Raw genomic sequence first — 16,946 nt, 5'->3', positions numbered from 1 at the left:
GCCCCAACAGTGTCTGTTAGTGGTGGTGTAGTATAAGTTCAAAGTTCTGGAGAAGAGATTTTGTTTACTAAATGTCTTCTGATTGCTGAGAAGATAGCTTGGACTGCAGTTCTGATGTTCCTGGCACAGACTGTTAAATTCAACAGCCACTCTTGCATCAGTAGTTTGTTTCAGTAATTTGAAAAGTTCACATATGTAAAGTGTGTATTTTTGAAGGTTAGGATGTTTATCACCTTACCTTAAACCCAGGATTGGTAGCTAACAGATTTTCTGTGGAGAGAAGACTTAACTCTTGGAATGCTTCTAAGGATGAAAAATCGATCTTTCATGCATTAATGTTCTTTTAAATGTGGGTTTGTGTTGCAGCCAAGTTGGTGTAAGATTTTAAGGATTCTGCCCCTTTCCCCCCACCCCCATTCCGCTCTCCTAGCATTGCATGCTTAAGACTTTGCTTGTTTTTGTCTGTTCTCATTTAAGAACTTCATAAAACAGATGGCTCAAGATGCTGGGGTGACTGGTAGAATAGCAATTTCATTGCACTAGGTTTTGAGATGAGCAAGCCAAGATATTTTCACCTCCCCTTACTGTCCTTGAAAATTATTGCAAGGTCAGGATGTGCTGGTTATATTGTTTTGTAAAAGCTGACCATGGAGCCCTACCTCAGGGCTCTCTGCCGTCCACACCTTTTTATGAGGAAGATGCAACAGGAGAGAGCTTTAGAACAGCCACATTGTTAGATCATATCTTCTTCCAGTTAAGCTCTTGCACAGGACATCCAAATTGCTGTTGTTGAGTTTGAAATGTCCCTTCAAAAAACTAGTTGTCCAACAGAGATACTTATGCTGAGTGCAAGTGTGCCTCATACAGGTTGGGTCAGGGTAGGCCATGGGAATGGCTGAAAATTTATGACCTTAGTATTGAAGCAGGGCAAAAGCAGTTCCTGCAGAAGCTTGATAAATGAATTTCAGTTAAAAGACTTCTAAGAAATTGTTGTGTGGCAAGCGTGTGCAGGCCACATTAAGAATCATAACCACCAATACCAGTATTATATTTTGGCCTCCTCTCACTGCTTCTGGTTTCTTAGATGCATGAAAATTTTTGTTTTCTTTTGGCTGAAGATCCTAATATCTTAATTCAGTCTGGCAGGGTAGACAAGCTTTCCAAGTAATAAGAATCAAACATTGTTTGTGCTAGCAATTTTGTATAACATATTAATATATTTTCTTTGTCTCTCTATTTAGTCATCTGCTACTCTTCAGACAAGCCACACTGAAGATGCAGAAATGAAAGATGCGCAGAATGGAGTTGAAGATAAATCAGAAGTTGAAGCAGAAGCATAAGAAAACCCCTATTCCATTAGTTTTGTAAATGAAAGAATTTCCAGTGAATTAGACCTTTATTTTTCTACCTGGTTGGATAGTGGCTTCAAGGGAGCAGAGGCTGAAGCCACCATGCCACAGTCAGTTACAGCTTTATGTGGCTGTTTAAGAAGCTGAGTGGCAGCATAAATCTGGTTTAATCCTAGTGACTTTATTTATTCATTCAGCCTCTGTTACTGTTTGGGTTCTGTCTGGATTTACTCTGCTTGTTTTATTTGCATTTTCTTAGAATCATAGAATGGCTTGAGTTGGAAGGGACCTCAAAAGATCTAGTTCCGCCCCCTCCCCCGCCCCGCCATGGACAGGGACACCCTTCACTAGACCAGGTTGCTCAGAGTTCCATCCAGCCTGGTCTGGGATACTTCCAGGGATGGAGCATCTACAGCTTCTCTAGGCAGCCTGTTCTAGTGCCTCACCACCCTCAGAATAGAGAATTTCATTCTAATACGTAATTTTAACCTGGCCTCTTTCAGTTTGAAGCCACCCACCTTTGTGCTGTCACTACTTGCCCTTGTAAATAGTCTCTCTCCATGTTTCTTGTAGGTTCCCTTTAAGGTACTGGAAGGCCACAGTTTGGTCCACCCAAAGCCTTCTTTTTTCCAGGCTGAACAATTCCAGTTCTCTCAGCCTTGTTTCATAGGGAGAGGTGCTTCATCCCTCTAATCATCTTGGTGGTCCTCCTTCTGGACTTGCTCCAAAAGGTCGATGTCCTTCCTGTGTTGGGGACCCCAGAAGGGTGTTCCAGCTGGGGTCTCACCAGAGTAGGGTCAAAATCCTCTCCCTCCCCTGCTGCCCACGCTGCTTTGGATGCAGCCCAGGTTACAATTGGCTTCTGGGCTGTGAGTGCACATTGCCAGCTCATGTCCAGCCTCTCATTCAACAGCAGCCCCAAATCCTTCTTGGCAGAGCTGCTCTGGATCTGTTCATCCCCCAGCCTTTATTGACACCAGGGGTTGCCCCAGCCCAGGCGCAGCACCTTGCACTTGGCCTTATTGAAGCCTCATGAGTTTCACAGGGGCCCACTTCTCAGGCTGGTCCAGGTTGCTCTGGGTGCCATCCTGTTACCCTGTGACAAGGGAGCTGCTCAGCTTGGTGTCACCTGCAGATTTGCTGAGGGTGCACTCTACCCCTTCATCCATGTCATGAATGAAGATGATGGTAACACTGGTCCCAGTATGGACCCTTGAGGGACACCACTTGTCACTGGTGTCCATTGGGATGCTGAGCTGTTGACCACTAGCCTGTAGATGTGACCATGTGTGTTGGGGAAGATGAAATAGGAAAGCCTTATAAATATGATTGCCTGGCAAAAGACTTAGAAAATACAGAGATTGAGATGGTAACAAGTTTTGAGATACCAGACCTTAGTTACTGAGCAACTAGAAAACAATAGTACAGCCAGGATGAAGACAATCCCCCCTTCTGGTTGAACAATGCCCTTACCTACAGATAGGCCCAAAGGTTAAATGGAATGTTCTGTCTCACCCCCAAAATCTATGGTTCATCCCACACCTGTAACCCTCCCCTGAAGCATCTGGTATCTGTGACCCCATTGGCCTAAGTCTTGTTCCAGCCCAGCTTGAAGACCCCTGGTAAGGAGTCTCTGAGGAGCCAGATGCTCTTTTGGAACTTCCCTTCTCCTGGAACATCCTCTCCCTCTTGGGATCCTCTCTTATCTCTCTCTACCCCTTGTCTCTCCCCTCCCCCACTCCCTGAGGCCTGCCACGTGTCGCGTCTGGCGACTCCAAGCAGGGCCTTTCACCCTCTCTAATAAACTGTATTCTAAGAGCAGCCTTCAGAGATCTCTCATCTCCATCCATCCAAACCATCCTGGAGTCCAGCATCCTCGCACATGCAACCAATTTCTTATCTATCAGTCACACCCACTGCATCCATCTCTGTCCAATTTAGAGAGAGAAGGATGTTGTGGGGAACTGTGTCTAAGACAGAAAATTACAGAAATGAAGGTAAATGGCACCTGTAGTCCTTCCCTTGTCCATTGAAGGCTGCTAGGCTGCTCAGATGGAACTTGTTCTTGGTGAAGCTGTGCTGGCTGTCCCTGGTCACCTCCCTGTCCTCCATGTGCCTTAGCATAGCATCCAGGAGGATCTGTTCCGTGATCTTCCCAGGCACAGAGCTGAGGCTGACAGGTCACTAGTCCCTGTTTCGTCGTCTGTGTTTTTCTTTCTGGTTCTGCCTTACTTTAATCCCAGGTTCTGCTTTCTAAATTTAATTTCCTCGATTTGCTTCAAGTAATCAGCTTTTTTCAGGAGTCCTCATGCGAAACTTAAGAACAAATTTGCGCTCCCAGTTCTGCCTTGGGATTGCCCCTCTTTTCCCCCTGTTCAGTAGGGAGTCCCTTCCATTAAGTATTATAGCCTTTCTTGTATGCCTCCTCTTTGCAAGTTGCTGAAAGGTGAAGACTGTGAAGTCTCAGCTTAAGTAATAAAGCTCCAATTAAACTCAAGAAAACTCAACTTTTCGTGGGTTTTTATTGGAATTTGCACAGAATTGAGAGAATATACTGTCCTTTGGTCAGTGTTACCTTGTCCACATAGCCAGTGTCCTGATTATTTTTTTAATATTGTTTTTTCATTACCATAGTAAATTCCCACAATATTTGATACAGTATTTACCCATATATATTCAAAAGGGAAAAATTAAGTTGCTGGAAACTGCATAAAGCAAGTCTGTAACCTATACATAGAGGTTGTTCTATGTTCATGTTGCTACCTTCCTCTTCACCCCACTACAATGTATGACTGGACCAGAGGGGGAAAAAAACCCAAACCAATACATCTGAGAGTGACTGGCTTTGAAGTGAAAATGATAATGGCTTACATATTGCAAGTATTTTTAATGAACTACAAACTCCTGAGTGATTCTAACATCTGCTTACCCAAATTTCACAAGAAAGCTATTACTCAGTATTCTGCTTCTTTCTGCAGTTTGTGTGTCTTGTTTGGGGGTGGGTGTGCTTTTGAATTTTGTGGGGGCTTTTGGTTGGGGTGGGCTTTTTTTGTCTGAAGGCATGGAACATAATACTCAAACTCAGTTGTTGTTTATCCTATTATGTGGTGTTTAATTCAGCAACTCCAGTGTCCTCTTTAGAGACAGGGGCAGAAGGGGCAATCTTTTTTGCCTGCTCTGCAGAAGAAAGGTAGAGAATCTGTTTCAGATTAAAATAAATTGACTTTTTCATGTTGAGAAAGATGTCTTTGCATGGCATGACACGGGCTGGAATTTGTGTTTATATTGCAGAGAGTATCCCTGTTTTTAACATGTAATACAATGTGAATTCCTGGTCTCCTTTGCTGAAACAGAAGTACTGTGTAAGCACTTAAACTCGTGGGGTCTGGGGGAGTGCCAGCACCTGTCCTGCAGCAGTGCCAGCCCAGTTTGGGTCCTGGAACTGTCACCAGGCAAGGGCTGCTTGGAGTGCTGCCCTGCCCCAGACACCAAATTCAGCACCTGCTGCTGGCTTGGAGCTTGGTTAGAGAGCTGGGAGCTGCAGTGCTCTGAATCTCATGGGTGGGTGGGATAGGACAGAGGTAGGAGAGATGCTTGGGAGGTCACTTCACTTAAGGAAATGCTGATTTCTTTTGACTAATAAAGCCTTAGGGTTGCCAGGTAATGGAGGTGATTTTCATGAGCTCTGACTATAGTAACAGCCCTATGTATGTGAAAAATTTATACCAAAGCACTACCCCCTCTTGTGGGAAACAACACTGTGAATGTCAGCTGGGGTTAGAAGAAGGGATTTAAAGACCTAGAGAAATAGTTGAAGGGGACAGGAATGCCAAGCCAGAGTACTTATTCTTCACCAAGTAAATACCTTGATTTGTTGCTAATTATTCCTGGAAATACAAGCCTCTGTGGCTGAAACTTTTGGCTGCTAAAGCATAGGGCCAAGTCCTAATGATAATTTTCTAATTGTTGAACAGCAATTTTCAAAATCTCCTACAGGCATGATAGTTGTACATGTTTCTGAAAGCAAAAAGTGATTTCTGTGGCACATCTAAAAAAAGTCAATGGTGCATCTGTTGTTAAGTGTGAGCAGTCTTGAAAGTACCACTGTGCCCTTGTTGTTACTACATAAACTATGAATTGTTTGAAAATGTAAATCTGTTAAGGACGCTAAACATGCCCTGTTCAGGCAGCTGAGCGGATTTTCCATGCTGTCTTTAAAAGTGGCTCTGGTTGCCGGCAGAAGGTGGCAATACTGGTATTTGTGAGTGAGGTCATGCATGTAAACTTCAACTATAAACTTCGTTATGTATGTCCTTATAGAGGAAAGAAAAAACAAACAATGCTTAAAATAAACAGTTACAGTCCTGACTTTGTAATCCTCACCCGTGTGTGTCTGCGTGTGTGATCCTTTCCGGCGCGGGGGCAGCGGGCGGGCCCTGCCGCGCCCCGCCCCGTTCCGCCATTCCCGGCTCCGCTCCGCCATTCCCGGCCCTGCGCTGGGCTTTCTCCGCGCCGGGATGCGCTCCGTCAGCTACGTGCAGTGCGTGGCGCTGGACTTCGCGGGCAGCCTCTTCCCGCACGCCATCTGCCTGGGGGACGCCGACAACGACTCGGTCCGAGCCCAGAGCCTGGGGTGGGGCGGGCCGGGGCAGCGGGCCGCTGGGGGAGCCCGCGGGGCCGCCTCGGGGACGGGGCCGGCGCGGGGCTGAGGGGAAGCAGCGAGCGGCTGGTGCGGCCCCGGGGACACACACGGGGCTGAGGGGAAGCAGCGAGCGGCTGGTGCGGCCCCGGGGACACACACGGGGCTGAGGGGAAGCAGCGAGCGGCTGGTGCGGCCCCGGGGACACACACGGGGCTGAGGGGAAGCAGCGAGCGGCTGGTGCGGCCCCGGGGACACACACGGGGCTGAGGGGAAGCAGCGAGCGGCTGGTGCGGCCCCGGGGACACACACGGGGCTGAGGGGAAGCAGCGAGCGGCTGGTGCGGCCCCGGGGACACACACGGGGCTGAGGGGAAGCAGCGAGCGGCTGGTGCGGCCCCGGGGACACACACGGGGCTTGGCGGGCGGCGCCAGGGCCGCGGGGCTTTGGACAAAACCCCCCGGGAGTCCCCCTGCGCAGGAAATGTTTGCTGGGCTGCCGCGGGTCAGGGCTTCCCTCGCCATTACATGTGCCCCGGCTGGTGCACAGGCAGAGGGGAGCTTCACTTTGCTTAATAGACACTCACCTGTCACAGCGCTGGGGTGTAGGGATGCTCTGCAGATCGCAAACAGGGTAGAGCCAAGTCTCGGTGCCTCTTGACCCGTGTGATGGATGGATGTGCATTGGGAGTGGTGCTGTGAGCCCCTGAAGTGGTTGGTTTTGATTTGTCTAACTAGGAAGAGGTTACCTAAACCAGCTATATGTCGACTGTTTGTCCTCAATAGCCTTATCCTGGAAAATGTCATGGCTAGCAATGTCGTAGATGATTAAAGAGATTTCCCTATAAAAAGTTGTTCTGTAGTGTAAGGTGTGCAGGGGGTTATGAGATGTACACCATTTAAATATGCAGAAGCACGATGCAGGAGATAGGATAATGGGAGTAGGCTCATCAGCATGGGTGGTTGGTGATTTTTAGAAATCTTCCTTAAAGAAATAATCACCATTCTGAAATCCCTTTACCCCTTCAGCAGTGAAATTGAGCATCATGTGTAAATCTGTTGAGTTCTTGGACTCTCTTCCTGGGTGGTTATATTTTTGTCATTGTCATTGTCATCATCTTCCTTATATGATTCAAGTCACTCTAGATTGAAGGATGGAAGATGGAGTAATGATGATTGTTTCAACATCCAAACAGGATGTTAAAACAGTCAGTGACAGCTCTGAAACAATGAGTGGAGAAGCAGTGGGTAATAGGATGTTGCTCTAAGGAGCTGTTCCCCATCTCTTTTATTTTCAAGAATAAAATTAAGGCTTTTTTATTTTCCCAGACCTTCCATTTTGATTCAAGATTGTCTGTTTAACTAATTTTATTTTGCTGCTTCTTCCCACAGAGTGATTTTTGGATTCAAATTCTGAAATTTTTGCTGTTAATGCAATTGTGGATTTCTCCCTACTAACCCGATTTTCTTGTACAGCTGAATGAACTCGTGGTGGGAGACACCAATGGAAAGCTCTATGTTTACAAGAATGATGATAGCAAGCCCTGGGCTGTGCGATCTTGCCAAGGAATGGTCAGTTCTTGATAAATGTTCTAAATGGTTGGGCCTTTTGGTGTATGTGCAGCCAGCTATCCTTGTCCTTTACCTAAAATATGTAGGCTGGAAAGGAATGGCAGCCAGAACTGATTCTGATGTCTTTTGTGTAATTATTCAAGATCCCGCTTTTGCCTACAGCCCCTTGGGTTGGAAGTGATGAGCAAATTAATGGACAAACAGATTGGACATTATTAATTGCACATTAATGGACAAACATAGAAACTGGGCTTCTGTCCCACCTTTACCCTGCTCTGTGCACTGTGAGGTTTGCCCCAGGGCTCTGGCTAGTTGTGTTTCTGTCCCTTGGCTTTGCCGTCCTTGTCCTTCAAAAGGCTGTTAGGAGTTCAAGAGATGCGTTATGGGAGGGGAGGGGGTATGGCAGAGCTGTATCCCATGGTGCTGGGTTGGTTTGCCTTTTCTCATGGATGGCCTTGTTTTCTTTTGCAGCTCACATGTGTCCGTGTGGGAGATGTGTGCAATAAAGGAAAGGTGAGAAAAGCCAAACTCTTCCCAGCTGTGTCTGTAGGGCATGTGGGAGGTGTTCAGGAGATTAGGGTCATGTCACATGCTGAGTGTGGAGGAGGACACATTGTAGGTGCTGTCTCTCCAGGGTCTGCCTTTGCTCATAGAGTTTTAGCACCAGTGTTTTTAAACTGTTCTTCTGTTTATATATAACTGGTATTTTTCTGTGAGCCTTATGTGGGTTTTAGTGAGCAAGGAAATCCATCTTATCTTCAGAGAGCACTTTTGATTTCCATGTACCCTTATGAGAGCCCCACAAGGCTTTGGTGGTTTGAGGGTTGCTCCATTTGCTCAGTGACTTTTGCCTTCCTTGGTCTGATGTCTGCTGTGGGGCATGGTCCTTCTTCCACTTGGCTGTGTGCATTTAAGGTCATCTAAACAAGACTGAGACATGGAATAGTCTGGACTCCCAAGAAAATTCCACTGGGTCTATTATGACTCCTTTTGTTGGATTGCTGTTCCTGGGGGTTAAGCCAGGACCAATGAGTCCAAAGGTCCCAGTTCAGACACTCTGCCCGAAATACTGTAGCTGTGTTTCCTCTAGTGGGGAGCAGAACTGATGTGGGCATTGAGAAAGCCACACATTGTTTGAGGATTGCACACATATCTGCTTGATACTGTCGTCTGACAAAGATGAGCAAGAAGTTTGGACCCTGCCAGTAGCAGAGAAGTTCGTGTGCTGGCCAGAAAGTTCCTGTTCTCCCTGTAGCAGTCACTGATCTTGATCAATCTACCCTTGTGTCTTCCTTTGCCCTGCTGTTGGACAGCTTCTGCAGTTTCTAAAAGAGGAAGAAAAAAAAGATCCTTCTCTTCCCTGACAGAATTTCGTGGTGGCTGTGAGTGCAGAAGGCTGGTTTCATCTTTTTGACCTGACTTCTCTGAATTCAAAACACCCAGATGCTTCAGGCCACCATGAGTTGGCAGGGGCAGAAGAGCAGAAGCCCGTGTTCAAGCAGCACATTCCTGCCAACACCAAGGTCATGCTCATCAATGACATTGGTGAGCCACAGAGATGGTGTGGGAATTCAGGGTGAAGGAGTTTGTGTGTGAGGCAGTGGGGAGAGAAGGTTGGGGGGACATGCAGAAGGAAATTACTGTCTTGCTGAAACTGACACTCCAACAAACCACAGCCAAGTCGTGGAAGGGAGAAACAAGAACTTCAGAATTTTTCTGAAGTGCAAGTTTTCATTATGGTTGGGATCCTCAGGGATGCTAACTATAGAAACCAGCAGAGTGGTTTCTGCATTTTTGGGCTCTTGGGGCTTGGAAGAGTCCAGCTGTCTTTTGCTCTTCCCTGCAGATGGAGATGGGAAGTGTGAGTTGGTTGTGGGTTACACTGACAGGGTGGTCCGTGCCTTCCGCTGGGAGGACTCATCAGAGAATCCAGACCATGTCTCTGGGCAGTTGATCCTGTTGAAGAAATGGCTTCTAGAAGGTCAGGTAAGGAAAAAGGATGTTCAGAGCAGTACTTGTCATACATTGTTCAAGAGGTGGCTTTTTAAAGAGAAGAAGCACAGAATCTCAGTCCAATTTACAAAACAATTGTCATGTTGATGGCTTGAGAGATTTGCCCAGTGATTTTTCTCTATAGCTGTAGTTGGTCTGAGAAGCTCTTGCCCAATGAGAGAGCATTAGTGGGAAGTACCAGTGTTGTTTTAGAGTGGCTTTTGGAAGGGAACCAACCTTTTACTGAGCTTGGATGTTTTGCTTCCAGCTGAATTTGTTCAGCTGCTGCTCAGCTCTATCAGAGGATTTAATATTCAAATTTAGTTGCAGGGAGCACTGTAAACCTTTTGGAGTTCTTGACTCTATCCATGTTTTTCCTCTGCCACTGTAGGTGGACAGCCTATCTGTGAACCCAGGCCCTGATGGGTCACCAGAGCTGATGGTGTCACAGCCAGGCTGTGGCTATGCCATCCTGCTGTGCACCTGGGACACGGAGCAGCGGGACACAGCCGCAGGAAGGGACGGATCTGCCCCAAGCAGGTGAGGGTGTTCCTGCAGGGGTACATGAGCACTGGCCACTGTAGATGCCTGTTGAAAGGGAGTGCCACCATGTCACTTGCAAAGCAAGGGGGCCTGTCACTGTCCTTGCTTCAGTGACCTGCTGTGCTACTGGCACCTCATCACTTAAGCCCACCTACACCCAAGCTTCCGTGAATACTCTTCATGTCTCTGTCACAAAGATGAATACTGCTGCCTTCCTTGTATCCCACTCTCTTCTTGAATTGGGCAAGGAGAGTGGCAAAAACAGCTCCCTGAGGTTCCTCACTACTGGGAGCTAAGGTAGAGAAATGAGTGACCTAGATTTCCAGAGAAAGGTCATCAAATTGCAGGTTAACAGCTGAGAGACTGGGCCAAACCAAATACATCTGAAGCTCAGGATAAGACTGGGCTCATTCTCTTGTTTCCTGCAGATGAGGCAATTAGAAGTTTTTCTAATGAGACCCCTGGCAGCTAGTATGTTAATCACAACCACAGCAACCAGGATGAGCAGTGAGGTGCTTGTTACTGTCTTGGTGCTGGAAGGATCCTGGTGGGGAATTTGGGTGCTTCTGTGGTGTTCTGTGAGACTTCAAGTCAGACTCAAAAAACTGCAGCAAGAGGGAACCTAGGCAAGTCTCCTTGATGTCTTAGAGAACTCAGTGGAATGGTACCCTTACAGCCAGAAGCCAGGCCCAGATGTAGTCTCTCACCAACCTGTTCAGTCTGAGCAGATATTTTGTGAGAGAAAAGCAGCCAGGCTTTTGTAACAGTAATGACAAAAATTGTCCTTTTATTCCTTCATTGCAATACAGGCCTTACTGTTTTTTGGTTTTTTTATGCATCAAATCATACTGGGTTTCTGTTTTTAAAAATTGGTACATTTCTTTAATACCTGGGGTGGCATGTGTGTTCTTCCTTTACCCTTAAAGAGCTCAACCTGTTCACAAACTCTGTCACTGTCTGGATTTGTAGAGCTTTGGAATACACTGCTCCTGATATTGTTCTGAGACAGTCCCAGGCATGGTTCCCTAACTTTTCCCTGTTGTCTTTCTCTTTTCCCCAGTGAGGCCCCTGTTCGAGATGTGATTCTACACCAGACATCTGGGCGGATTCACAACAAGAATGTCTCCACTCATCTGATTGGTAGCATTGCCCGAGGTGAGAGATCAGCAGCTTGGGGTCTCCAGCCCAGCAGTTGCCCCTGATGGTTTTTCAGCACAGAATGACATCAGATTTCCTGTGGTAGCAAAAAAAACTGTGAGAGGCTGCTGCAAGGACACAGGGATCTCAGCTTCTCTTAGCCAGCTCCCAAAGAAAGACAGTTGGATATTTGTATGTGAGCTTTTTATAGCCTTTGTCCTTCCCTAGGTAGCCCTTATCCTTCACTCAGCACAAGAGTTTTTCTGCAGCCTCTGCTGACCTGCATTTAGTCAGTTTGAATGGCTGCCATGCCATGCTCCTACAGATGTCCTTGATCCTTGCTTCTGCATGGCTGCAGCTTATGCCTCCTTCTTCCCTAGATGCATCTCTTCCGTCCTACACCCTCATCTTCATTCTTGCTTTTCAGCATTTGAATCTCAATTCCTGGTGGCTCTGTGCTGCTCCTCTTCCTCCTCCTGTGCAGCCCCAACCTCTCCATAGCTGCTTCCATATTTAATCTGTATTATTGTCCTCTTTTTCCACTGTGTTGTGTTCATGTCTTTTATCTAAAATCTGCACAGCTGCCAGATTCTCTCAGCCGTGACTGGACACACTGCTCCTGCGTCCAGAATTTTCTTGCATGCTACCACTGCTTCCCTCCTGTAATTCCTTGTGCTCTGACCTGTGCCTGGTGCACCTGCTGAGCCCTCCTTTGGTACCTATGGAGAATAAGCTTCCACTCTGCCTTGGAGTGTGTGGGCATAATAGAAGGCAGAAAACTCCCAGCCGAGATCACTTTCTCTTGTATTGCTCTGCCCAAGTATTGCCTCCTGCAGTGCTGTCTGAGAATGATTCAGCCTGTCCAGTGTAATTAGAGGTTGTGGACAAGAGCAATCCACTGGAGCCCACCCTCTCAGAGGACCTTTCCTGCCCAGTTCCTAAGCTTGTCATGTTTTCAGCATCTCTGATGCTGCTGTGAGCAACATGGTCAACAGAGCATGAAATCAATTATTTCACTGCATATGAAGCCCTGCATCTATTGAGAGATGTCTCTGAAAAATGAAGTCACACAGAATAAGGGATGAAGAGCAGGCTGCAGAAAAGCCCATTGATGCTGGACCGTCAATAAAGGACCAGCTGAAGAGTGCCATGCTGACCAGTTTCCAAGGGGACACAGCAGATCTCTTGGATCAGAGCCTGTCTGGGTACTTATCACTAGGTGCAGTTAAGCAGCCAACCAGCTGACTTCGCTTTAGGCTGATCTGCAGAAATGGGGTGGTTTGCAGCCTGGGAGTGTGCAAGGGGCTGTAGCTTAGAGCTACAATGTCTATGGGCACTGAAGATAGGTTTGTGTTGTTAACTGACTCTGGGGAAACTGCCTGCTTGCTTTCAGCTCTGCTGGCTTGCCCCTGTCTGCCGGGTTTCCTGGGTTCCTCCTCAGGGAGCCAGTGCCTCTCCTGTGTTGTCACTGGAAGGGTTAAGTGCAGCTTTAGTTGAATACAGCTCCAGTCCTCGCTTTGAGAGTGTCATATTTTTAAAACTTGACCTTGGATGTCTTTTCTTTTTTTAGTAGCTAGGTAGAGAGTTTACTGAAGGGCTGAACCAGCCTGGTGGTCAGGGGACTCTCCTCTTCTGATTTAATTAGAGACATTTGTCACTGCTGTCCTGCACAGTGCAAGGAAAGGAGGCAGTTTGATCTTTTTTATTGTTTTCAGGAGAGGGAGGGGGTTGATCTTTACAAAATGGCGTCAACATCAGTAATTTTCTTTTGCACTTACAGGCTCCAGTGAGAATAATGGCTCAGGTCTCTTTGCCCTGTGTACTCTAGATGGTAAGTCCTGCCACTGTCCTGGAGAAAGGCCTGTGGGGCAGCCAAGGCCTGTCACTAATTCAAAGCAGGGATCCAGGGGGCTCAGTGCTTTTGATTTTTAGAAGAAAGGGAAGCTGGGCTTCAGAAACCCTTCAAGGATCAGGCAAGAGAGTTTGATTCCAGGACTCTTTCTGCTGACATATTTTATATGAAGACACAGAGGGCACTGTGAGGATAGATGCTTATGTTCACTCTCCCATGGCCAGTGCCCCTTGGCTAATATATCTGGATAATAGGAGCCTGGTAGGTGGGGTCAAGTGTCCAGTATGGATTTAGCAGCCAAGTCCATACCTGCGCTATTAGCAGCTAGGTCTCAGCAGCCCTGAGTGTTGAAGGAGTAGAGCTTAGCATTAGCAAACATCTTGCTCTCTTTTATTGTTTTCAAAACAGTTGTTTGTTTCTTTCTTCAGGAACACTGAAACTGATGGAGGGAGCAGACAAACTTCTCTGGTCTGTTCAGGTTGATCACCAGCTCTTTGCTCTGGAAAAGCTGGATGTTACAGTGAGTATCTGAGCAAGGCTGGGAGAGAGGAAAACAAAAACTCAGCATGGCTTTGTGTATATGAACTTAGGAAGGGCAGAAGGAGTATGACTCAGTTGGAAAAGGCTGGGATTATCTCAGGATGGCACAGAGTATTCTGGCTGTAGCAGTACATTCTGCACTCAGGTTAGTCTACCCAGCTGCAAGAGGTTGAGCTGTGTCTGCCTGTTAGACCCAGCATCCATTTATCCATTTGTAAATGTCCCCCAGCTTGTCCCCCAGCTGTTCTTCAATCTTACTGCAAAGCTAGATGGTTTTGCTCTCTGCTAATACCCTGATTATTTAAAAGCTCTTACAGTATGTAAGGATTGCCATATAGAAGAGAGATGAGTTTCCAAGTGCAAAATATCTGGATGAGATGTCCAGAAGTGACATCTAGACATTAGTGTTGTGTCTCTGAACCAGCAAGAAAGATTCTTGACTGCCCTGGGAGTAGGTGATACGTGTGTAAAATGCATTCCACTGGTTCCTGCAGGGCAATGGGCACGAGGAGGTGATTGCCTGTGCGTGGGACGGCCAGACGTACATCATCGACCACAATCGGACTGTGGCCAGATTCCAAGCAGACGAGAATGTCAGTGCCTTCTGTGCAGGTGGGAAGCCTGACTGCAAAGCCAGCCCTCACAGCATTTCCCCCTCAAAACTACTACTCCCATCTAGAAGACCCAGAATTCTTTGTCTGCCTGCAGTGGGGACAGGCAGAAATTTCCCTGTGTGCATATTGCATAAGGCCCAGTTAGTCTTTCCTCTGGTGGCATCTGGGAAAAGTAACGGTGAGAGAAAGTGATGCTGAGGCTTGTCTGTGGTGGCTTGGGGGCTTTTTCTTGTCCTTTTTGGAGGTACTACAGTGGTCTCTTGTCCTCCACACCGCTTTTTTAACTTGCAGACTTCTTAGCTGTTCTTAAGTGGAGATGAGGAGCCCATGGAACCAGCCTGAATTTTGGCTCTGCTTAATTCCTTCTCTCAGACCTGCAAGAAGCAGCTTGCAAATCCCCCAGGCTTCATGTGGTTCAGAGACAGCTTCTTGGATTGTCTCAAAGGGACTTTGTATACCCAGGCCCATATCTCTGCCCAGGTGCTCGCTGTTTTCTGGTAACAGCTTTGGTACCTCCTCATGAAATGTGAACTATTCGCTTTCTCTTTCCTTTTGGAGGTAGTCAGATCTCCACACTTCTGCTTTCTGCAGGCCTCTATGCATGCAAAGAAGGGAGCAACAGTCCCTGCCTTGTTTATGTCAGCTTCAGCCAGAAGATCTACATTTACTGGGATGTGCAGCTGGAGAGAATGGAGTCCACAAACCTCTTAAAAATCCTGGATGGTGACCCAGAGTTTGAAAGTCTTCTGGAGCAGCTGGATATAGGTGAGTGCAGAAAGAGTGGAGGATGTACAGAAAGAAAGAGAGGAGAAGATGGCATATGATGTGCTGGAAACCAGAGTATTTTTTGAGGAAGAGGCTTTCACACTGCCTGGTGAGAATGCCTAACAACTGGTTTTCTCTCTTTTCCTTAGACAAAAATGATGTTTCTGCTGTCAGAAACCTGATTCACAAAACACTCTATTTTCCTGAGAAATACCATCTCAGCAGCCCCTCGCAGGATCCTGCTGGAGCTGATTCTTCTGCCCACTGCAGTGGCATCCAGGATCCCTTGTAACAAGAAGGCTGACATCTTTAATGCCAGCACAAGCTCTTCTGCAGCCGGAATTGGGCATCTGATGAAGATGACTATTCTTTCCCTATCTGGTGGGGACTTCAAACAGGAAAGGTTCTACAGGCTGGGAAGGGATGTTCTTGGCTATAAGTTTACCTGTATGTGGCGGGTTGGTTTGCCTTTAGATGAGGCAGCTACAAGAACAGAAAGGGCCAAGGATCCTGCACGTAGGCCTCCTGTTGCCAGTTTCCGTATTCCTCGCTAACCACAGTGCTCCACTGGTCACTGTGAAGGTGCAATGTGGTCCCATATGGAGAGAACAGCTGAGCCAAGTCTCCATTTTGACCTATTATTACAAGTACGTCAGTGAATACTTTTGAGTTCTTAGCAGGATCACAGTGCAGGAATTGGAGATGGAGGATCTGAGTTAGGGTGCAGGCATGGGCCTTCTCTCCCACTTAGGTGTATTTAAAGTAGAGCCATGCATTGTTTGTCTTTGCTTTGCTGCTGCTCTTCTACCAAGCAGTTTCTCATAAATTGCCTGTTCTGAGTAGCTGGAAACATGCACACCTTGCACTAATAAGGTGTGGAGAGATAGCAGCTCCAGCAAACCCAGCTCTAGTCAAGAGTCATTGCTTGTCTCCATCTTCTTGGGCAGGGTGATCCCAGAGAAGGCGGTGACTAAACAAAGCAGCTGTGAAGCAGTCAGTAAGACCAGTCTGACTTAACTGTGGATCTGTGGTGCTATGAGAGCTTGGCCACCCCACAATAAGCATTGGAAATGCCACTCTTGCCTCTTGTTGTGGAGAGCATCATGCTTTGAGTCCTGCAAAACTGAAAAAGGTGGGCTGGAAGTGATGTTCCACGGGCTGGCATGAGGAGTCTGCTAAAGGAGAGCTCATTTGCAAATGTCCAGGCATGAACCTTTCCACGTGCTGTTGTTACTGTACTTTTCCCTCTCTTAGCTTGTCTCTTTCCTAACTCAGCTTGTTAGGAAAGGGGCAGCATGCTTACCTGCTGGCTTGCATTGATTATCCCCTCTCACTTTTGTGATGCTTTATTGAATGTGTGTGATGGATGGAGCTGTCCCTTCACCCTTCAGCAGCCTGAGTCACAGCAAATACAATTCAGTGATCTGGAGCAAGTGGCAGCATTTAAAGATCCTGCAGGCAGTTGAAAACCTGCTGTGCTTTACTCTGCAAAATATCCAAGGGCAGCCCTAAGTGGGAGAAAATGCTTTGTATAGAGAAAAGGAGTGTCTTGCCCTTGGGTGAAAGTGACTATTGCTGAAGCAGCCCTGTGTGGTAGAAGGGCAGGATTTTACATAATAAGCCTTAGCTGTTCTTTGCAGTTTCCCTCTGTAGATTTATATAAGCTTTTCAGAGGACAGTGCTGTCCCCTGCATTTGGTAGCAGTGGAAGTTGGAGCGTGGAGCAATGAAATAATGTGACCTGCTCTGTACCTGCTAGCTTGCTTCTCAGGCCGTTGTATCTTCTGACTCTAACTGCAGTAGAAGTTTCTCTCCATTTTAATGGCCTTGCTGAGAAGCATTTTTAAATGTTCTCCTGTCATACTAAGTGCTTGTGTAAAACTGGACCCTTCAGGCGGGACCTTTCAAGTAATAATAAAGCTTATTAGCAGTGGTGTTGAGAGCA

General features: G+C 47.0%; 2 protein-coding genes and 1 long non-coding RNA gene across 3 annotated transcripts in view; 2 read left to right on the top strand and 1 right to left on the bottom strand.

Annotated features, from left to right (window-relative positions):
- Positions 1-5,731, top strand: part of FKBP4 (FKBP prolyl isomerase 4) — a 20,449-nt gene extending 14,718 nt beyond the window's left edge. The window contains exon 10 of the mRNA XM_030267977.4: positions 1,242-5,731. Within this exon, the coding sequence (XP_030123837.1) occupies positions 1,242-1,340 (99 nt within the window). The 3' untranslated portion in view covers positions 1,341-5,731. The remainder of the gene's footprint in view (positions 1-1,241) is intronic.
- Positions 4,546-6,713, bottom strand: LOC140683648 (uncharacterized). Its single transcript, XR_012054855.1, has 2 exons — positions 6,575-6,713; positions 4,546-5,938 (listed from the first exon to the last, which is right to left on the bottom strand). It is a non-coding gene; the product is annotated as an uncharacterized lncRNA (long non-coding RNA).
- On the top strand, positions 5,829-16,946 carry ITFG2 (integrin alpha FG-GAP repeat containing 2). Its single transcript, XM_004175973.6, has 12 exons — positions 5,829-5,962; positions 7,464-7,559; positions 8,031-8,072; positions 8,927-9,104; positions 9,406-9,545; positions 9,943-10,091; positions 11,155-11,249; positions 13,012-13,062; positions 13,512-13,603; positions 14,118-14,235; positions 14,829-15,002; positions 15,152-16,946. The coding sequence occupies exons 1-12, from the start codon at positions 5,867-5,869 to the stop codon at positions 15,292-15,294; spliced, it is 1,374 nt and encodes a 457-aa protein (XP_004176021.5). The 5' UTR covers positions 5,829-5,866; the 3' UTR covers positions 15,295-16,946.

This window comes from Taeniopygia guttata, chromosome 1 (genome assembly GCF_048771995.1).
Source record: "Taeniopygia guttata chromosome 1, bTaeGut7.mat, whole genome shotgun sequence".
Taxonomy (NCBI): Eukaryota; Metazoa; Chordata; class Aves; order Passeriformes; family Estrildidae; genus Taeniopygia; species Taeniopygia guttata.
This window is presented reverse-complemented; position numbering and strand designations above follow the sequence as displayed.

Coding starts and splice junctions, on each gene's coding strand:
- ITFG2 (XM_004175973.6), top strand. CDS start 5,867: ATGCGCTCCGTCAGCTACGTGCAGTGCGTGGCGCTGGACTTCGCGGGC. Junction 7,560..8,030: donor TGCGATCTTGCCAAGGAATG/GTCAGTTCTTGA, acceptor TTTCTTTTGCAG/CTCACATGTGTCCGTGTGGG. Junction 13,604..14,117: donor TGGAAAAGCTGGATGTTACA/GTGAGTATCTGA, acceptor TGGTTCCTGCAG/GGCAATGGGCACGAGGAGGT.